The sequence below is a fragment of the Phoca vitulina genome, unplaced genomic scaffold (assembly GCF_004348235.1).
Source record: "Phoca vitulina isolate PV1807 unplaced genomic scaffold, GSC_HSeal_1.0 scaffold28, whole genome shotgun sequence".
NCBI lineage: Eukaryota > Metazoa > Chordata > Mammalia > Carnivora > Phocidae > Phoca > Phoca vitulina.
In genome coordinates this window covers 16,172,353-16,190,170 of record NW_022589731.1, presented here as the reverse complement: position 1 = coordinate 16,190,170, position 17,818 = coordinate 16,172,353, and the positions used below count along the sequence as shown (strand labels likewise).

General features: G+C 40.2%; 1 protein-coding gene across 2 annotated transcripts in view; it reads left to right on the top strand.

The window, feature by feature from the left end:
- Nucleotides 1–17,818, top strand: part of MCMBP (minichromosome maintenance complex binding protein) — a 47,448-nt gene that overhangs the window by 22,539 nt on the left and 7,091 nt on the right. The window contains exons 5-11 of one of the 2 annotated variants that reach the window (XM_032423259.1): nucleotides 713–814; nucleotides 4,506–4,650; nucleotides 7,249–7,400; nucleotides 9,184–9,284; nucleotides 13,314–13,486; nucleotides 13,869–13,992; nucleotides 15,120–15,237. In XM_032423259.1, coding sequence (XP_032279150.1) covers nucleotides 713–814; nucleotides 4,506–4,650; nucleotides 7,249–7,400; nucleotides 9,184–9,284; nucleotides 13,314–13,486; nucleotides 13,869–13,992; nucleotides 15,120–15,237 — 915 coding nt within the window. Of the gene's footprint in view, nucleotides 1–712; nucleotides 815–4,505; nucleotides 4,651–7,248; nucleotides 7,401–9,183; nucleotides 9,285–13,313; nucleotides 13,493–13,868; nucleotides 13,993–15,119; nucleotides 15,238–17,818 lie in introns of both variants that reach the window. The other variant, XM_032423258.1, reaches the window with a different exon arrangement.

Here is a 17,818-nt window from a genome sequence, read left to right as displayed (position 1 = left end):
GTTCGTATTGTGTTGCTAAAGATCGTAAGTAAAAGCACCAAACCAGGAAAACTTTGGGCCTGGAAAGAAAGAAACACACAGAAAGCCCTGTTTGTGTATATACTAGCTCAGGCTGAGACTTGATGTCTCTTGGGTCTTTCCCCCCGCCCCCAAGATGGAATATACATTTTATTTTACTTTTAAGAGATTTTTTTGTAATGTATGTACTAAAAGTAGTATATGCTTATTAAAGTAATATTTTAATATTACATCTTGAGTTCTTTCTAACTCAGGATTTTCTCAGTATATTTGAAATGGGGAACATTCCTTTTCTAGGGAATAATATCTGACTCAAATCTCCTTTCACAGTTACTGCTAATAAATATTTCATTAAGTTCCTATTTTATAGGCTGATACTGATGTGGTCTATGAAAGAGACAGTGCTTTGTCTTTGAAAAAAATAAAGTATACTGTTTATTAAAAGATTTAATTTTGTAACAGGGTGCTGTGTATTATGGACTTGAGGGAAGGTAGTATATTGATGGTTGCATGTGAAATGATTTTATGTCCATTTTCCTTTTTAAAAAATGAGTTTGGATTTGGTATTTGCTTGTTAATTCTTAACGTGAAATATTTACTATAGTTTTGTAAATAACATGAATATGTGGTTTGCTAATTAAAATTTTTGTTTTTCTTAATAAAATTTTAAATACACTTTTTGTATATATCACAGCCTCAACAAGAAGTTGATTTAAACTCCCCACGAACTACCACTTTGGAAAGACAGACTTTCTATTGTGTCCCAGTGCCTGGGGAATCTACATGGGTAAAAGAAATATCCTTTATCTGAAGTTTCTTCTGTGTTGAGTGGTTCCTGATTATTTTCTTAATTGAAGAAACCACAATTAAATTTCGAGTTTTTAGAAACTTAGTCTTTTTACACCAATGAAGTTAGCTGGAAAAAAATTGTTCTTCATTTACAGAGGTTGGCTTTATTTTAATGAAGTGTTTTTGGTTTGTCCTAAACAAGAAAGGTTATAAAACAACCCAAGTATGCATCGTTGAGAAATGATAAAATTGTGGTACATTCCTATAGTGAAATACTGTTAAAAAGATTGAGGTGGATTTAAAGGTACTAAAAAAAAGAGCACCATAATTAAAAACATAGTTTCAAATTAGAACTAATTCTGCATTTCTTAAGGGAAAACAACATGTTGGCTCTTTTGAGAGATGTTGAAACATCTTGGTATCCTTTTTATTTTTTTTAATTTGATTTTTTTAGTTAGTAATTTTTTTAGGCATAGTTCACACATACCTGAGATGCATAGATTTTAAGGGTGCACTTCAGTGGACAAGTGCACACCCATTTAATTCACACCCGTAAAAGTAAAGAACTTGTGTCAGAAAGTTTCCTTGTGTCTTTTTCCAGGCACCTCTCTCTCCTTTTGTAACCACTGTCCTGATTCCTTTCACTGTAGCTTCATTTTACCTTTTCTGTGTGCCAAAAAATGGAATCATACAGAGTCTTTTGTGTCTGATATTTGTTCTCCATAACACATTTGAGATTCATTCTTGTGTGTGTGTGTGTGTGAGTTGCTCGTTCCTTTTTATTGCTGATTTTATTTGTTTATATCTTTTCCACTTGATGAGCATTTGGGTTGTTTCCAGTTTGGGGGCTGGCATTTTGTGAGAAGATTTTCAACTAGGTTTTTTAACAGTTTTTTCTGTGCATCAGTTGTGATAAGTTGTATCTTTCAAGGAATTGTTTCAAAATCATTTAGTCTCAGTTACTGAATTTATGTCAGTAACAAAGCTTTTCATAGTATTTCCTTATTTTCCTTTTCATGTCTGGGGGATATCTAGCAGTGATCTCTTTTCATTTCCAGTAATGTTAATTAATTTTTCTTTTATTCTTGATCAGTGTTGGTGGTGGTTCGTCGAAGAACCAACTGTTTAATTTTCTGTTTTCTATCATTGACTTTTGCTCTTATTTTCTTTTATGCTAGTTTGGCTTCAGTTTTTCTCTGGCTTCTCAAAGTGGATGCTCAGATCATTAATTTCAAATCTTCCCTTTCTTGTATTATCATTGAAGGCTATACATTTCTTTCTAATCACTGCTTTGATTGCATTCCACAGACTTTGATTTGTTTTCACCATCATTCAACTCAAAATATTTTCTAATTTTCATTGTGATTTCTTCTTTGTTCCTTTATCTTTACAACAGTTTACTTCCATTCATCCCCCTCATTCTTTGTGCTGCTGTTGTCATACACTTCATTTGTACTTAAACTGTAGAGCCCACAATATATTATCCTGTTTGCTTTATTTTTTTTTTAAGAATTTATTTATTTGACAGAGAGATAGCAAGAGAGGGAACACAAGCAGGGGGAGTGGGAGAGGGAGAAGCAGGCTCCCCGCCAAGCAGGGAGCCCGAGGCGGGGCTCCATCCCAGGACCCTGGGATCATGACCCGAGCGGAAGGCAGACGCTTAACGACTGAGCCACCCAGGTGCCCCTCCTGTTTGCAATCCCCGACCCTGAGATCATGATCTGAGCCGAAATTGAGAGTCAGATGCTCAGCCAGTTGTGCCACCTAGGTGCCCCTGGCCCCCATTGCTTTTTGATGAAATGGTAGCCATCATTTTACTGTATCCTTGTGTGTAACATCTTTGATTTTTCTCCGGCTGCTTCTGATGTTCTCTCTTTCTCTCTGTGGTTTTCAGCAGTTTGACTGTGATGTGGCTGGGTGTGGGTATTTTTGTGTTTATCTTGCTTGGGTATTTTTGAAGTTTTGGATCTGTGGACTGGTATTTTTCATGTTTCAGCTTTATTTCTTCAAATGTTTTTCTGTCCCAGTCTCTTGTCATTGTCTCATTTTCTGGGGATTCAGTCACATAATCATTAGATGTTACTGTCCTCCAGGTGACTGAGATTCTGGGGTTTTTTGGTTTTGTTTTTCATTTCAGATATCTTATTTTTCAGTTCTTGATTTTTCATTTGGTTCTTTTTCATTGTTTCCATTTCCCTGCTAACATTCCTCATCTTTGACTCCTCTATCTGTTTTTAAGATTTTAACCGTTTATTTGAGAGAGAGAGAGAGTGAGCACGAGCATTGGGGAGGGGCAGAGGGAGAGGGAGAAGCAGACTCCCTGCTGAGCAGGGAGCCTGATGGGGGACTCCATCCCAGACCCTGGGATCATGACCTGAGCCAAAGGCAGATGCTTAACCAACTGAGCCACCCCAGGTGCACCTCGTCTATCTTGACTTTTAAAATTGTAAATTTTAAGGTTTAGAGGGAACGTACCTCAATGTAATAAAGGCTATATATTAAAAAAATGGTGAATTTTAGATTGTCTTTTTAGTGTCCTTGTCTGCTAATACCAACATCAGAGTCATCTCTGGGTTTGTTTTTATTGATTATTTTTAATCCTGATTGTAGGTCATATTTTCTTGCCTCTTCATATATAACTAGTAATGTGTTCCTGTATGCTGATGTACAGCATTGTAGAGTTTGGTTTTGTCTTCCAAGAATGTGGCATTTTGTTCCGACAGGCAGGTGATTTGAGTGGATCACTTTGACGTCATGGCTTGATTTTGGGATTTGTTAAGGTGGGTATGGAATAGCCCTTGGCCTGTAGGACGTAGTCCTAACTCATGAGATATGCTATTTCTGGGTCACACCTAAGTGCCCAAGATGTTCATGAGGGTCCAGTTCTAGTATTGTACAAATCCAGAATCTCCACTTAACTCCCAGCCAACTAGCAGCTGTTCCCTGCTAGCCCTCAAGGACTTATAAATCCATGGTTGTATGTTCAGCCAGAGACCCAGATGGAACCTGCACAGGTTTCTGTGTCTTTATCTGCAACTCTTGCCTCTCTGTTACTGTTTTGCAACTTCCAATTGCTCAGTAGCCCTGAACTGTGCAGTCGGTTTCTCTACCCAGCAAGGGCAGGGCCTTCACTTCTCTTTGTTGCAGTTTGGGAAATGTTCCCAAGAGAAAACTGGGAAGATTGTGGAGTTTACCGGTGTGTTTCCTTATTCAAGGATTATAACCTTATGTTCCCTTACGGTGTTCAGTGACTGAAAACAGTTGCTTAAGTCTTTTGTCCAGTTGTACAATTTCTTTTTTTTTTTTTTTTTAATTTAAAAGATTTTATTTATTTATTTGACAGAGACACAGCGAGAGAGGGAACACAATCAGGGGGAGTGGGAGAGAGAGAAGCAGGCCTCCCGCTGAGCGGGGAGCCCGATGTGGGGCTCGATCCCAGGACCCTGGGACCATGACCTGAGCCGAAGGCAGACGCTTAACGACTGAGCCACCCAGGCACCCCCAGTTGTACAATTTCTTTATAGCACAGGTAGGGGGCATGAGGTTAAGCTGCTACTCTCATGATCAAAACTGGAAGTCCAGTCTTTTAAAAGGATGTTTTAATTTTAACCAAATTGCCAAACCAATAATCTTCTATTAGCTCTGTAATTAGGATATTCCTCAATTCATGGCAGATTTTCCTTAACTTTTCATTTAACGCCTATGTTAACGCAAACCAAGCTCGAGTTAGTCCTTCAACGTCCTACACTCCCAGTCGTCACAAGAGGAGTTACGAAGATGATGAAGATATGGACCTGCAGCCCAGTAAACAGAAAGACCAACATGCAGGTGCCAGGCAAGCAGGTAGTGTGTGCCAACAGGCTTTCTGTACATTCCTCTCTCAGATCCATTTTCAGAACTAATTGTTGTGTAATTTAGCTCTAGATTTAGGAATTGACAATGATTTGACAACCTTGCATTCAACTTCATCGCTGTTACAAACAGTTTTGAGGGTTTCTGCAATACTCTTTGGTCAACTGTGTTTCATAACTGAGCAGTTAGGCATCTCTTAGTGAGAAGTGTCTGCTTTCCTATTAGTTTGTAAGAGTCTCAGGTGGTTAGTTGAGAAGGGTCTTTTTCTCATTTTTTATATTTTTATCTCAGCTCCTAAGTAATATGAAAGCCTAGTACTTTATCCTGAAAAAATTTTTTTTTTTTATCTGAAAACATCCTTTTTTTGTTTTCCTTTTGAGATAGTGGTACTTTATTTTTTATTTTTATTTTTTTTAAAGATTTTATTTATTCATGAGCGAGAGAGGCATAGAGAATGTGTGCACACATGCACACAAGGGGCAGAGGGAGAGGGAGAAGCAGACTCCCCGCTAAGCAGGGAGCCTGACCCTGGGATTATGACCTGAGCCAAAGGCAGATGCTTAACCGACTGAGCCAGCCAGGTGTCCCAAGATAGTGGTACTTTAATTTATTGAGTTTGAAAACATAGAGGAAAACCATGAAATTGTGATGTACTAGGTAACTTTGTCCTCAACTTCAGAGCAGAGAGCCCTTAGAATAGTCACAGTTCTGTTTGTTCTATTTACGCACATTTGTAGTGGTTTGATCTCGAAACATGCTGAAAACCCAATAAATTCTGATTAACACAGGGGGATCAAAAGTTGTAATATCTAAGAGCATGAGACAGTTTCAGAATTGGCATATTTCATTCTTGATTTCACCAATCACGGTGTTTAGGAACAGTGAGTGTCTTTATTGTGGCAGGTAGATAAGTTTGTCTTTATTCCTACCTTTGTGTCCAGTCACTTACTTCTCTTTAGGACCATCATCAGAGGGCAAGTTGAAGGGTGAGGGGGTCAAACAAGTCAGTCTAGTTAGGGGGCATCTGTAAGATTGGGTTGAGAGTGGCAAACAAAGAATTACTAATGAATTTCATTTAACCATATATTTTCCTATTTTATAAGTTAATATTACTATATTTCCTTAGAGCTAAGGCATACTTTAATGTTTTTAATATCGGAATGTTTTATAGTAAATCTATACAAATGTGGGGGTGTTCTTTTTCTTCACCCACCCCCCAAATGTTTATTAAAATTAATGGTGTATCATAACAAGTAACATTAGAATCCAGGATATATGGTAATTCTGTTATCACCTAAGCAACTGATGCTCTCTCCTCTTTTTTGCTTTTATTTGGATGTTAGACTGTAGGGTTTTTTGTACATTTGAGTGCATTATTTACAGCATAACTTGTTTGTCGGTTTCTAGGTAATCTTTCAAGCTATATATATTCAAAAAAATTTTTTTGAGATAAGTGTAGATCACATGTAGCTGTAAGAAATAAGTTTCCCCTGATGGTAACATATTGTATAATTCTAGTAGAATATCATAACTAGGAAATGGACATTGCTACCACCCACCGACCTTAGATTCACATTTCCTACATGCACTTATTTGTGTGCGTGTATTTTGTTCTGGGCAGTGTCATCATGTGTAGACTCATGGGGCCACTGCCACAGTCAGGATCCAGAACAGTTCATTGCCTACATCTTTTGAGTTGTCCTTTTAGAGTCCTGCCCACTGCTCTCCTGCCTCTCCCCTCCCCACAAGTCCCTAACCCCTAGCAAACACTAATACATTCTTCATCTCTATACTAATGTTATTTTATTGCAAGAATGTTGCATAGTCAGGTATACTTCAATTATAAAAAAAAAAAAAAAGATTCCGGTCTAGCATTAACCCTAAAAAAAAATAAGTTACGTAAATGGGATCATATAGTATGTACACTTTGTGGATTGGCTTTTTTCATTCAGCAAAACTTGAGATCCATCCAGGTTGTTGCGTGTATCAATAGTCTATTCCTTCTTATTGCTGAACAATATTTTATGGTGTGGCAAACTATCTGTTGATTCTAATTAGTTATAAGCCCTAAGCTATGACCACTTCAGGGAGAGAGGGCATTTTTAAAATCATCTTTGTATCCCCAACAACTAGTCTGATTCCTAGTTACACAATGGATATTACTAAGTATTTGGTAAATGAATTTATTGCTATATGGTTTTATTCTGCGTAATAAGTAGAAAAAGTATGTTCTACCAAGGTGGGTTTGTTATCAGTAGACAATGTATTTCTTAGGTTAAAGATGTCAAAGTAACTGTATTAAATATTAACTTTTAAAATACTTACACTTGAGATTTGAAGGGGGGAGTTTTTTGCCATTTTATTGTATCGGAGAAATGATTAAATTTTTCAGATCTTTATAATCTTTGTTCTCTTTTAGGTCAGACAAAGGCTTTGTTAGCATATGTACTTCCCTAAGAACTATAACAGCTTGAAGTTTTTGAGTTCAGAAGCATCATTTATATCAGACTTGAAAGGCTCTTTAGGAATGTTCTTTCTCTCCAGGAAGCCTTAAAAATGACTAAGTACAGTGCTGTTCTTTGAATTTAGGGAGTGTTGGTGGTCTTCAGTGGTGTGGAGAGCCAAAACGTTTAGAAACTGAAGCTTCTACTGGCCAACAGCTGAACTTCTTGAACCTCTCTTCTCCCTTTGACCTGAATTTTCCACTGCCAGGGGAGAAGGGCCCTGCATGCCTTGTGAAGGTACTAAACCTTTTATACACCTGACCTTAACGTAGATGTGGATTGTGTCTTGGAAGTTAACCTGGAGTACTCTTAGCATTTGTGTTTGTTTTCTGTGGCTGCTGGAGCAAATATTCACAACTTTAGTGGCTTTTAAAACAACAAAAATTTATCATTTTACAGGCTTTAGGTCAGAAGTCCAACATGGATCTCACTGAGGATAAAATCAAGGTGTCCTTAGGGCTGCATTCCTTTCTGGATGCTCTGGGGGAGAATCTGTTTTCTTGCCTTTTCCAGCTTCTACGAGTGCTCACATTCCTTGGCTTGGGGCCCCTTCTTCCATCTTCAAAGCCAGCATGTTTTCATAGTCACCTCTCCCTCGGACTGTAGGTAGGAAAGATTCTCTGATTTTAAGGACCTTCGTGATTAGATTGGGCCCAACCAGATAATCCAGGATAATCTCTTCATCTCAGGGTCTTGAATTTACATACATCCCTTTTTGCTTGTAAAGTAACTTTCACAGATTGCAGGGGTTAGGATGTGGACGTCTTTGAGAGGCCATGTTCTGCCTACCACGGCATTCTTGAATTGAAGAATATGGGGCGCCTGGCTGGCTCATTCAGTGGAGCCTGTGACTCTTGATCTCAGGGTTGTGAGTTCGAGCCCCATATGTTGAGTGTAGAGCTCACTTCAAAAAAAATCTGAAGAATATTTCGAAAACAGAAGTGGTACAGTTTTTTAATTCATGTGTACCTCCTATGTCATTTCCAGCTTCCAACAATATCTAACATTTTCAACATTCTTCTCTCATCAAAATCCATTTCTCATTTGTATTTAAAATAAAATAGAAGGCAAAAAATCTGTTGGTAGTTTGTTCTATCTTGCTTACCTTGTTTTTTTGATCCTGATAGGTGAAACAAGCAATATAAGTTTCAGAAATGATCGTTGAGAATTTCCATTCTTTTATTTTGTGGTTTTAACTTAAATGGCCCTTCAGTTCTTTACCACAGAGACCAGAGTGAGGACAGCTTTCCTGCCATGCTTCAGTTCAGCCTCACTCCAAGGAGGCTTCGACAGTTACTAGAGTCCATCAAAGACAGACAACTTTGAAAGTTTTATTGTGAAAACCCTCATGGCCTGAGTTTTGTGTTAATCCTCCTAATGGTGCATAGTTGGTGAATAAGTCCAAAGTTAGTAATGCTTAGTAATCCTGTTTTTTTTTCCCCTTCTCTTGGTGTACTTAATAGATTTTGAGGTAATGCAGGTTTTTCTTTCTTTTTTTTTTTTTTTAAGATTTAATTTTTCATTAATTTGAGAGAGGAAGAGAGAGAGCGTGAGCACGAGCGGAGGGAGGGGCAGAGGGAGAGGGGAGAGGCAGACTCCCTGCTGAGCAAGGAGCCCAACGTGGGACTCCATCCAGAATCCTGGGATCATGACCTGAGCCAAAGGCAGACGCTTAACCAACTGAGCCACCCAAGCGCCCAGTAACGTGTGTCTCTAATGTTAGTTGACCATCATCCTTTGGGAAAGCCTTTCTTCGAAGTAATGTGGTGTATTGACAACAGACCTTGGTATGGGAGTCAGGAGTCCTGTGTTTTAGTTGTTAATTGCTAACTAGGAGAATGACTTCAGGCAAGTATTTTACCTCTCTTGGTTTCAATTTATGAAATAAAAGAGTTGCTTTAAGGTCCATTTCCTGACCTAAAAATCTAAGATATTATTACTTTAACCTTAAAACTAATATTTTAGATTTTTTTGGTGTTATTTAGTCCTAACAGCGTGATTTCTTATGATCTCCTATCAGGTCTATGAAGACTGGGATTGTTTCAAAGTCAATGATGTTCTTGAGTTATATGGTGTCCTATCTGTGGATCCTGTGCTAAGTATACTGAATAATGATGAAAGGTGAGTCTGTTCTTTTTTGGGTAACTTTATTTTGATACAATTTCAAACTTGCAGAAAAGCTGGAGGATAGTTATAAAGAACTTTCTCCCTTTACCCAGACTTACCCATTAACACTTATGCCCCATTTGCTCTGTCATTCATTTGTGCTCTTACATATGCACATTTTTATATACGTATGTGTTTATCTGAAATGAGAGTAAGTTGCGTACATTATCCCCTAAATACTCGAGTCCATATTTCCTTTTTTTTTTTTTTTAAAGGTTTTATTTATTTATTTGACAGATAGAGACATAGTGAGAGAGGGAACACAAGCAGGGGGAGCGGGAGAAGGAGAAGCAGGCTTCCCGCAGAGCAGGGAGCCCGATGTGGGGCTTGATCCCAGGACCCTGGGACCATGACCTGAGCTGAAGGCAGACGCTTCACGACTGAGCCACCCAGGCGCCCCTCGAGTCCATATTTCCTAAGAACAAAGACTTTCTCTTACACAGAGTACAGCTATCAAAATTAGGAACTTTGCCATAAATACATAGTACACTAACCCACAGTCCATACTTAATTTTACCAATTATCTCAGTCTTGTTCCTTCTGGTGTTTTTTTTTTTTTTTTTCCTTCCTTCTTTTTCCCTGATCCAGGATCCATAGGGTCACATGTTCCACTAACCTGGAACAGTCCTCAACTTTTGTCTTTACTGAACTTGACACCTTTTTTTTTTTTTTTTTTTTAACTTAACAAAAATTCGTTTCTCACAGTTCTGGAGGCTGGGAAGTCCAAGAGTAAGGTGCTGACAGATCTGGTGCTTGTGAGGGCCCATTTCCTGGTTTGTAGATGGCTGTCTTCCAGTGTCCTCACATGGCAGAGAGCTTTGACACCTTTGAAGAGTACATCCAGTCATTTTGTGGAATATTTCAGTTTGGATTAGTGTGATGTTTCGTCATGATTAGATTCAGGCTGTCATATCAGGAGGCAAGTGAAGTCATTGTGCCTCATTACTGGTGATGTTAATTTTGATTGTTTGGTTAAGGTGGCATCTGCCAGGTTTCTGTCCTATAAAGTTACTGTTTTTCACTTTGTAATAAGTAATTTGGAAGGAGATACTTGGAGACTACATTAATATCCAGTTTCTCATCTTAACTTTCATCAACTTATTTTTTTTTTATTTTATTTTATTTGTCAGCGAGTGTGCGCGTGCACAAGCAGGGGGAGCGGCAGGCAGAGGAAGAGGGAGAAGCAGGCTCCCCACTGAGCAAGGAGTCCAGCGTTGGGCTCAATCCCAGGACCCTGGGATCGTGACCTGAGCCAAAGGCAGACACTTAACTAACTGAGCCACCCACGTGTCCCTCATCCACTTATTTTAATATCCATTGATGATTTTTTTTTTTTTTTTTTTTTTTTTAAAGATTTTAGAGTGAGCATGAGCGGGAGGGGCAGAGGGAGAGGGAGAGAGAATCTCAAGCAGACTGCGCTGAGCATGGAGCTTGATACGGGGCTCGATCTCACAACCCTGAGATCACAACCTGAGCTGAAACCAAGAGTCGGACGCTCAACCGACTGCACCACCCAGGTGCCCCTATCTATTGATGACTCTTGACTCAGTTATTACTAGATGGTGATTTTCTATTTCAATCATTCCTTCTACACCTGTTTATTGCCATTCTGTTAGAAGAGAGATTTTCCTTCTCATTTGTTTATTTAAGTAATTTGTTTATATCAGTGTGGATGTTAGTCTGGTGCTTTAGATTCAAATTTTCTCATTTGGCTAGTGGGAGTCATTGTAAGCAGGCTCTGGGTCCTTGCTGACATAACCTTCTCATTTTTAACGTATCTTTTCTGACACATTATGCTGTTTCAGCCTCATCTTGTCCTTCCCATGCTCCAGCTGCAGTATCAGCCATTTTTCTAAGGAGTATCAGCTTCTTTTAGTGAGGGATTTTATTTAAAAGTCAAGATCTGAGTGCTTGTGTGCTCATTGGTACCAGGATTGGTATTGCTTTTATTCCCTTTTAGTGGACAGGGTTAGGAAATACATATATACATACACTGTATGCATACAAATAAATGCACATTTATATACCCACACACATATATCTTCATGTATTTTCAAGTGTCTCTATCACAACTGTGTGTTCACAGTGTTTCTAGTTCCAATTCTGCACGCAGATGCTCTCCCTTCTCCCTTCCCATGTTTGTAACTCCTCTTCTAACAGAAAGAAGCTTGACTCTCATTATTCTCAATATATTCCACAGTGCAGAGAAGGTAATTTCAGAATTGGTAATCCATACCACTGCAAAAAACAAACCTGGTGTCCACTTCTTTTTATTTTAGAATGAGGTGTATAGTCAGAGTGCTATGTCTAAAGTTACTGGGGTGAGTTTTCTTCCCCTTTGGTTCTTTCGCTCATTATTCATTTTATGTAGTTAGCTCATTTGTTTCCATTGCATTTCACTTCAGAGTTTTTCTTCTGTCCTTATTGTTTTGATTTTTTAAGTATAGAAAACATTGACATTGTTGCCCAAATCACAACTATACACAAAGAATGTAGGGGTGTCATCCCCCCTGCCCTGTTCCCACTTACCCTCCATAGGGAACCAACCTGTTTTCTGCTTTCATCTTTCCTGTATTTTTTGCAAAAGTAAGTAGACACGTGTATGTTTTATTCCTGTTTATTATACAAAAGCATGATATATGTATTCCTGTACACTTTCTCTCCACATTTAACAATATATCCTGAAAATCCAGATCTTCCTCATTCTTTCTTATTTTGTTTTGAGTTTGCCAAAAGAATGGAGTCATATCCCCCTACACAGTAGTTTTCTTGTTGAGTATTGGATATTCATCTTGGTTTCCCTATAAGAACTCACTTTTCACTATTAAAAATAAAGGAGGGGGGACAAAAATTTTAAACAACTCTAAAGAAATTTAAATAGCATTCCCTAATAATAGTATAGCAAATTGCTTGTCTTGGCTGTTTCTAGTGATGATGCTTTTCCTGCTTCAGTCACTTCACTGGTTGAAGCCGCTTAGTGCACAGAGTGAGCCAGATGGCTCAGGGTGCCAACCTGGTGTGGCCATTTACTGGCCATGTGACTTCCGCAGGGCCTTGGTCTCCTCATTGGAGACCAGGGTAGGTGAGGCGTACTGAATTGGTGTGTGCACAGTGAAGGACACTGCCCAACATGTGGTCCAGACCACGTAAAGGTTGTCGCCGTCTTTGTGTGTAAGGAGGGGGGGAGCCGTGTGAATGGGTGACTGTAGAGCAACCTGTGAAGTCTGAAGTTCTAAACACATTTTAGTGATTTGTTTCAGTTGTATCACAATAAATCCATTGTCTGCTAATTTATTTAGCAAATCTGAAAAACTCACACTTTTTCACTGCTTGACTACTCACTATTCAAGGGAGGTGTCGTGGAGGAATAAAATTTAGGAAAAACAATTAGCAAGATAAGAGATGAATGGATCTTCCACACTGAATAATAGATACCTAATGGCTTTTCAGAAAAAGACCCTGGTTTTTGAGGCATGCTATGAAGTATTTCATGTTTCAGCTGATAAGGTGATTTCAAAACACAGATATTCTTTATCAGTGATGTGTTCTATCCCATTAATTGCAGTTACAGCATACTCAGTAGAAGTGTTCTTTTTCTTGAAAAACACATGTCCTTGTATGACGTAACTAGCCTGAGATCTGTGTGACCTGACAATTGAGAAAGGAGCCATTTTCCGGTCTTTTTTTTTTTTTTTTTTAAGATTTTATTTATTTGACAGAGAGAGACACAGCGAGAGAGGGAACACAGGCAGGGGGAGTGGGAGAGGGAGAAGCAGGCTTCCCGCAGAGCAGGGAGCCCGATGTGGGGCTCGATCCCGGGACCCTGGGACCATGACCTGAGCTGAAGGCAGACAGTTAACGACTGAGCCGCCCAGGCGCCTCCCATTTTCCGTTCTTTAAGGAGTTGTACGGGTGGAACCATTCTTGGCTTGAATTCTCCTCAGAGACGTGTCTGGGAATTGAAGTTCCCTGCTGTCTCCGTAGGGACGCCTCTTCGCTCCTGGATCCGATGGAATGCGCAGACACAGCCGAGGAGCAGAGAGTGCACAGCCCTCCTGCGTCGTTAGTGCCGAGAATTCATGTGGTGTTAGCCCAGAAGTTGCAGCACATCAATCCTTTACTGCCTGCTTGCCTTAACAAGGAGGAGAGCAAAACCTGTAAGTGTAAGTGCTGACGCCTCGGGAGCCAGAGACCGTGAGCCCCTGCGCGTGCGGGAGCTGCCTGCCCCGTGTGCTCGCGGGGGGCTGAGCCGGCCACATCCTCGAGCCGCAGGTTAAGTTTCTCTAGTAGTTGCTGTGACTCTGGCCCGTTTTCCTTTATGTTAATTCTCTTTATTAAAATGAGGCCAAAAAAAGTTTACAAGCTGTCTTATTTTGAAGATTGGCATCACTTAATGACCAGTATTTACGTCTACACTTGTTGTCTACTGACTTTAGTGCTATGTTCCACTTGGGTTTTTTTGGGTTTTTTTTCCTTCTGAGCCTGAGACACTCGGGAGGAGCTGGTATGTGTGTTCTGAATGTGGTCTCCCTTCTCCAGTCGTTTCAGGTTTCATGTCTGAATTGTCTCCTGTCCGAGCAGAGCTGCTTGGGTTCCTCACACATGCCCTTCTGGGAGACAGCTTGGCCGCTGAGTACCTGATACTGCATCTCATCTCTACAGTGTAAGTGCCGTGTTTCCGGTGGCAGGCAGGGCAGGTGGGGGTGCTGTTGAAAGTGGAAAAGAGCAGGAAGGTTGCTCAGGTAACTCTGTGTTAGAGTTTATTAGCTTCATCATCAGATGGTTTTTATTTGTTCAGTGTGACAAGTGTTACACGAAATCACAGATTCCTTTGTCCGCCTTTTTTGTTTCACATTTAACCTTTTGTTTATGTCTCCCTTAAATAGAAGAGCCACAGTCAAAGAACCTGGCTGATGAGTAAAATGAGCTATTTCATTATTTTTGCATTCTTTTTTTTTTTTTTTTTGCATTCTGAAATCTCTATTTATACATCCCAAGGCTCTGCAAGGCCCGGCGTGCACACATCTAACTTGTATGTGGAGTTGCTCACCTCCTTTCCACCCCACTGCAGGTCTCCGCTTCCTGATTTCAGAAGTAACACGTGTTTTCAACGAGTTCCAGGAGCATAAAGAAACTGGAAATCGTCTGTGATCTCACCCACTTAGAGATGATCTCCATTAGCACATTTGGCTCATGTTCATTTCGTCTTTTTTTGTTTACATATATGAACATCCCTGCACAAATCTCCATTGTACTCTATAAACACCGATCTTCTTTTTATCATTTCATATATCTTAAACATTCTTCCTTTGTAATTCTTCATGAACTTTTTAATGGCTGCATGGCATTTCATCATAGACTGTTGTCCTAGTTCTTTAAATGCTAGGTTTCCTAGTTTTCCTCTATTACATATGACACTGCAGTCAGCGTCTTTGTACTCCACATCTTCCTTGGCTAGGACTTCAGACCGCAGTACATAATGGTTGAGTGCACAGGCTTTCGAGGCAAACCCTGTAGGTTTGAATCCAGCTCTCCTACGTCCTGCTGACCTGCCTCAGAGAGTCTGGAAATCAAATGAGACGTTAAGCACTCTGAACAGTCCCTAGCACATGCACAGTGCTCATGTATGAATACTGGCTATTATTTTTATTGCTGTTATTTTGATAAATGAACTGGTCAGAGTAATTTGCTTTATTTTTAATGACAGTATTGTGCTAATCTTTGGTTGCTTTTCGTTGGAAATGAGGAAATAACCTGAATATCTTACTGGTTGGTATCTTTTTATTCTAGGTATACAAGAAGAGATGTTCTTCCACTGGGAAAATTCACAGTTAACTTGAGTGGTTGCCCACGGAATAGTACCTTCACAGAACACTTATACCGGATTATTCAACATCTTGTTCCAGCAGTAAGATCCATTAAATATTTATTAGAGATCTGAACACAGTGGGGCACCTGGGTGGTTCAGTCAGTTAAGTGTCTGCCTTCGGCTCAGGTCATGATCCCAGGGTCCTGAGATCGAGCCCCACGTTCGACTCCCTGCTCAGGAGCCTGCTTCTGCCTCTCCCTCTGCCGCTGCCCGCTCCACTTGTGTTCTCTCTCACTCGCTCTGCTCTCTCTCTCAAATAAATCTAAAAAAAAAAAAAAAAAGGAAACCTGAGCACCCTTTAAAAATCCATCTAATTGTCTTTTGTTCAACCCAAGTATTTAGATTTGAGATTTTAATAGATCTTATTAAGGGGAAACAAAGCCTGCCAGGTTCCATAATTTACATACTCACCCCTAAACATTTCACTTTTATTGCCTTAGCACGAATTTCTGTGAGTCTAATGACATGATTGCAAGTAAATCCCTTAAAATCATGCTCTCTCTCAATGCCAATTTGTACAACTTGGTATCTATCCTTTGTGTGCATTAAAATCTTAAATCTTTAAGTAAGCCTTAATTACAGGAGCATAATTCATTTAGCTGAGGTAATAAAGATCTTTATCTCCATTGCCCCAGTTTTAATTCCTGTTTGGAAAGTTGAGCTGCCTTGTTTGCCAGGGCGTGTGGAATGCAGGGTTTGTGTGGCGGTGAGACATTGGGAATGAGCATGTGACTGGCAATGCTGATCACTTCTTATTTTGGAGATTTAAGAGGTTAAAATAGATCATTCATGTGACCATGTCATTGGAGGGTAAATGCTAGCGCTCTTCCAGGCCCTTCAACAGCAGTGGACCAAACAGACCAGCATTTCTCACTCCTTGACTCACTTGACACTCTGAAAAAATTATCGAAGACTTGAAGAGGTGTAGTTTATCTGGGTTGTTGTTATTACCAGTGTACCATAGTAGAAATTAAAACTGAAAATATACTAAAATATTCATGAAGATCAATTACATATGAACATAAAATATTTTTGTAACAATAGCTATTTTCCCAGTTCAAAAAACATTAGTGATAAAAGTGACCTGGTTTTAAATTTTTCCCAATCTCTTTAATATCTGGATTAATAGAAAAGACCACTGGATTGTCAAATCTGTTTCTGCATTCAGTCTCTTGTAATAGGATGTTTTGAATGAAGTATATGAAGGAAAGCTGGCCTTTTTTGGATAACTGGGTATTTGATACTAGACTAAACTGCCCATCTGACATTTTCTTGAAGGATAGTTGCAAGTGTGAAATCTGTAATCTCCTCAGTGAACTTTTTATACTCTGCTGTAGTAAATTCTTTGGTCTGTCTTGTATATCAAATGGGTCTTTCATCCATGCATGATTTTGACCGCGTGGATTCCATAAAAGTGAATCAGCAACTCCTTGGGAGTTCCCTGGACCACATTTTGGGAGTTACTGAAATAGTCAGATTTTAGATGATTGTGGTAGACAAATACAGAATATGTCGTTGAAGTGCCATGGGGGAAGAGTTAAGGCCCAGGAGAAGGCGACTGGGGGCGCTGGACTAAGTTGGGAGTTGCTCATGTATACAGTGTGGTCAGGGAAGGTCTCCCCTTCCGGGAATTTGGGGAGAGATTTGACATAGGTGGGAGCAAGCCACATGGCTCTGTTGGGGGGAATGTCCGTCCTGTGAGAGATGGGAGAACAGGCACGGGGGCTCTGAGGCAGCGGTGTGCTCGGCAGGTTGGAGGCACGCCGGACAGGGGCCAGTGTGGCTGGTGTGGGATGATTGTGGGGAGAAGGGGGTGAAGTCCGAGCAGCTGCCTAGCGCACTTAATTAGGACACGAGTTACGTTTTAAATGTGAAAGTTATCTGTGGGAGGTATTTCCTTTTTGATCTTTTCATTTTGCTTCGCTTTGTAGTGGGTTTGTGTTACTCTTTTATGGTTACCGTATCCCACTCCCTTCCATTCCTCTTGTGTGTTTATGCCTAGCGCCAAACTCTTTCTGAACACTTGGCTCGTTTATATCTTGTTTAGTTTTCACAGTGGGTTCAGTATGAGCGACCTGCTTCTGCTTTCGTGGAGCTAGACCCTGCCGTAGGCTCCCTTGTGTTCTGACGACTGCTTCTGTAGGGCTGGTTTGCTTCTGTCTATAATGTGGTCCCAGCCCTCTGCCCATTTTCTTTGAATCACTGAGCCACAGTACAGTAATCCTGTAAATTCTGAAAGTTTCTCTCTTCCTCAGCACCCTTCTCCCCAACGCCGGTCTCCACCCTTACCACACATACTTCTTTTTAGGCTGGAGTGATAGGAAGGGAGAGTGGAGTGTGAAGCAGGGTGCAGAGGGCCTTGAGTGGTGGGCGCAGGGAGGCAGAGTGGGTGCAGAGGGGTCTAACAGATCCCGTGCTGAGATCGGACTAGGAGGCAGCCTGCGGCACGTTCTAGGACCCGCCGTGCCTGGGCCTGGCTCAGTGTGCTCTCTTCCTCGGCTCTCCTCGGGACAGTGTGTTCCCTGGTCTGCGGGTGTCTGAGGAATGAATGTGATTTTAATTCGAGGAGCACCGAAGAAAATGAAGCTTTTCTTTCCCCATCTTGAATAAATAAATATTT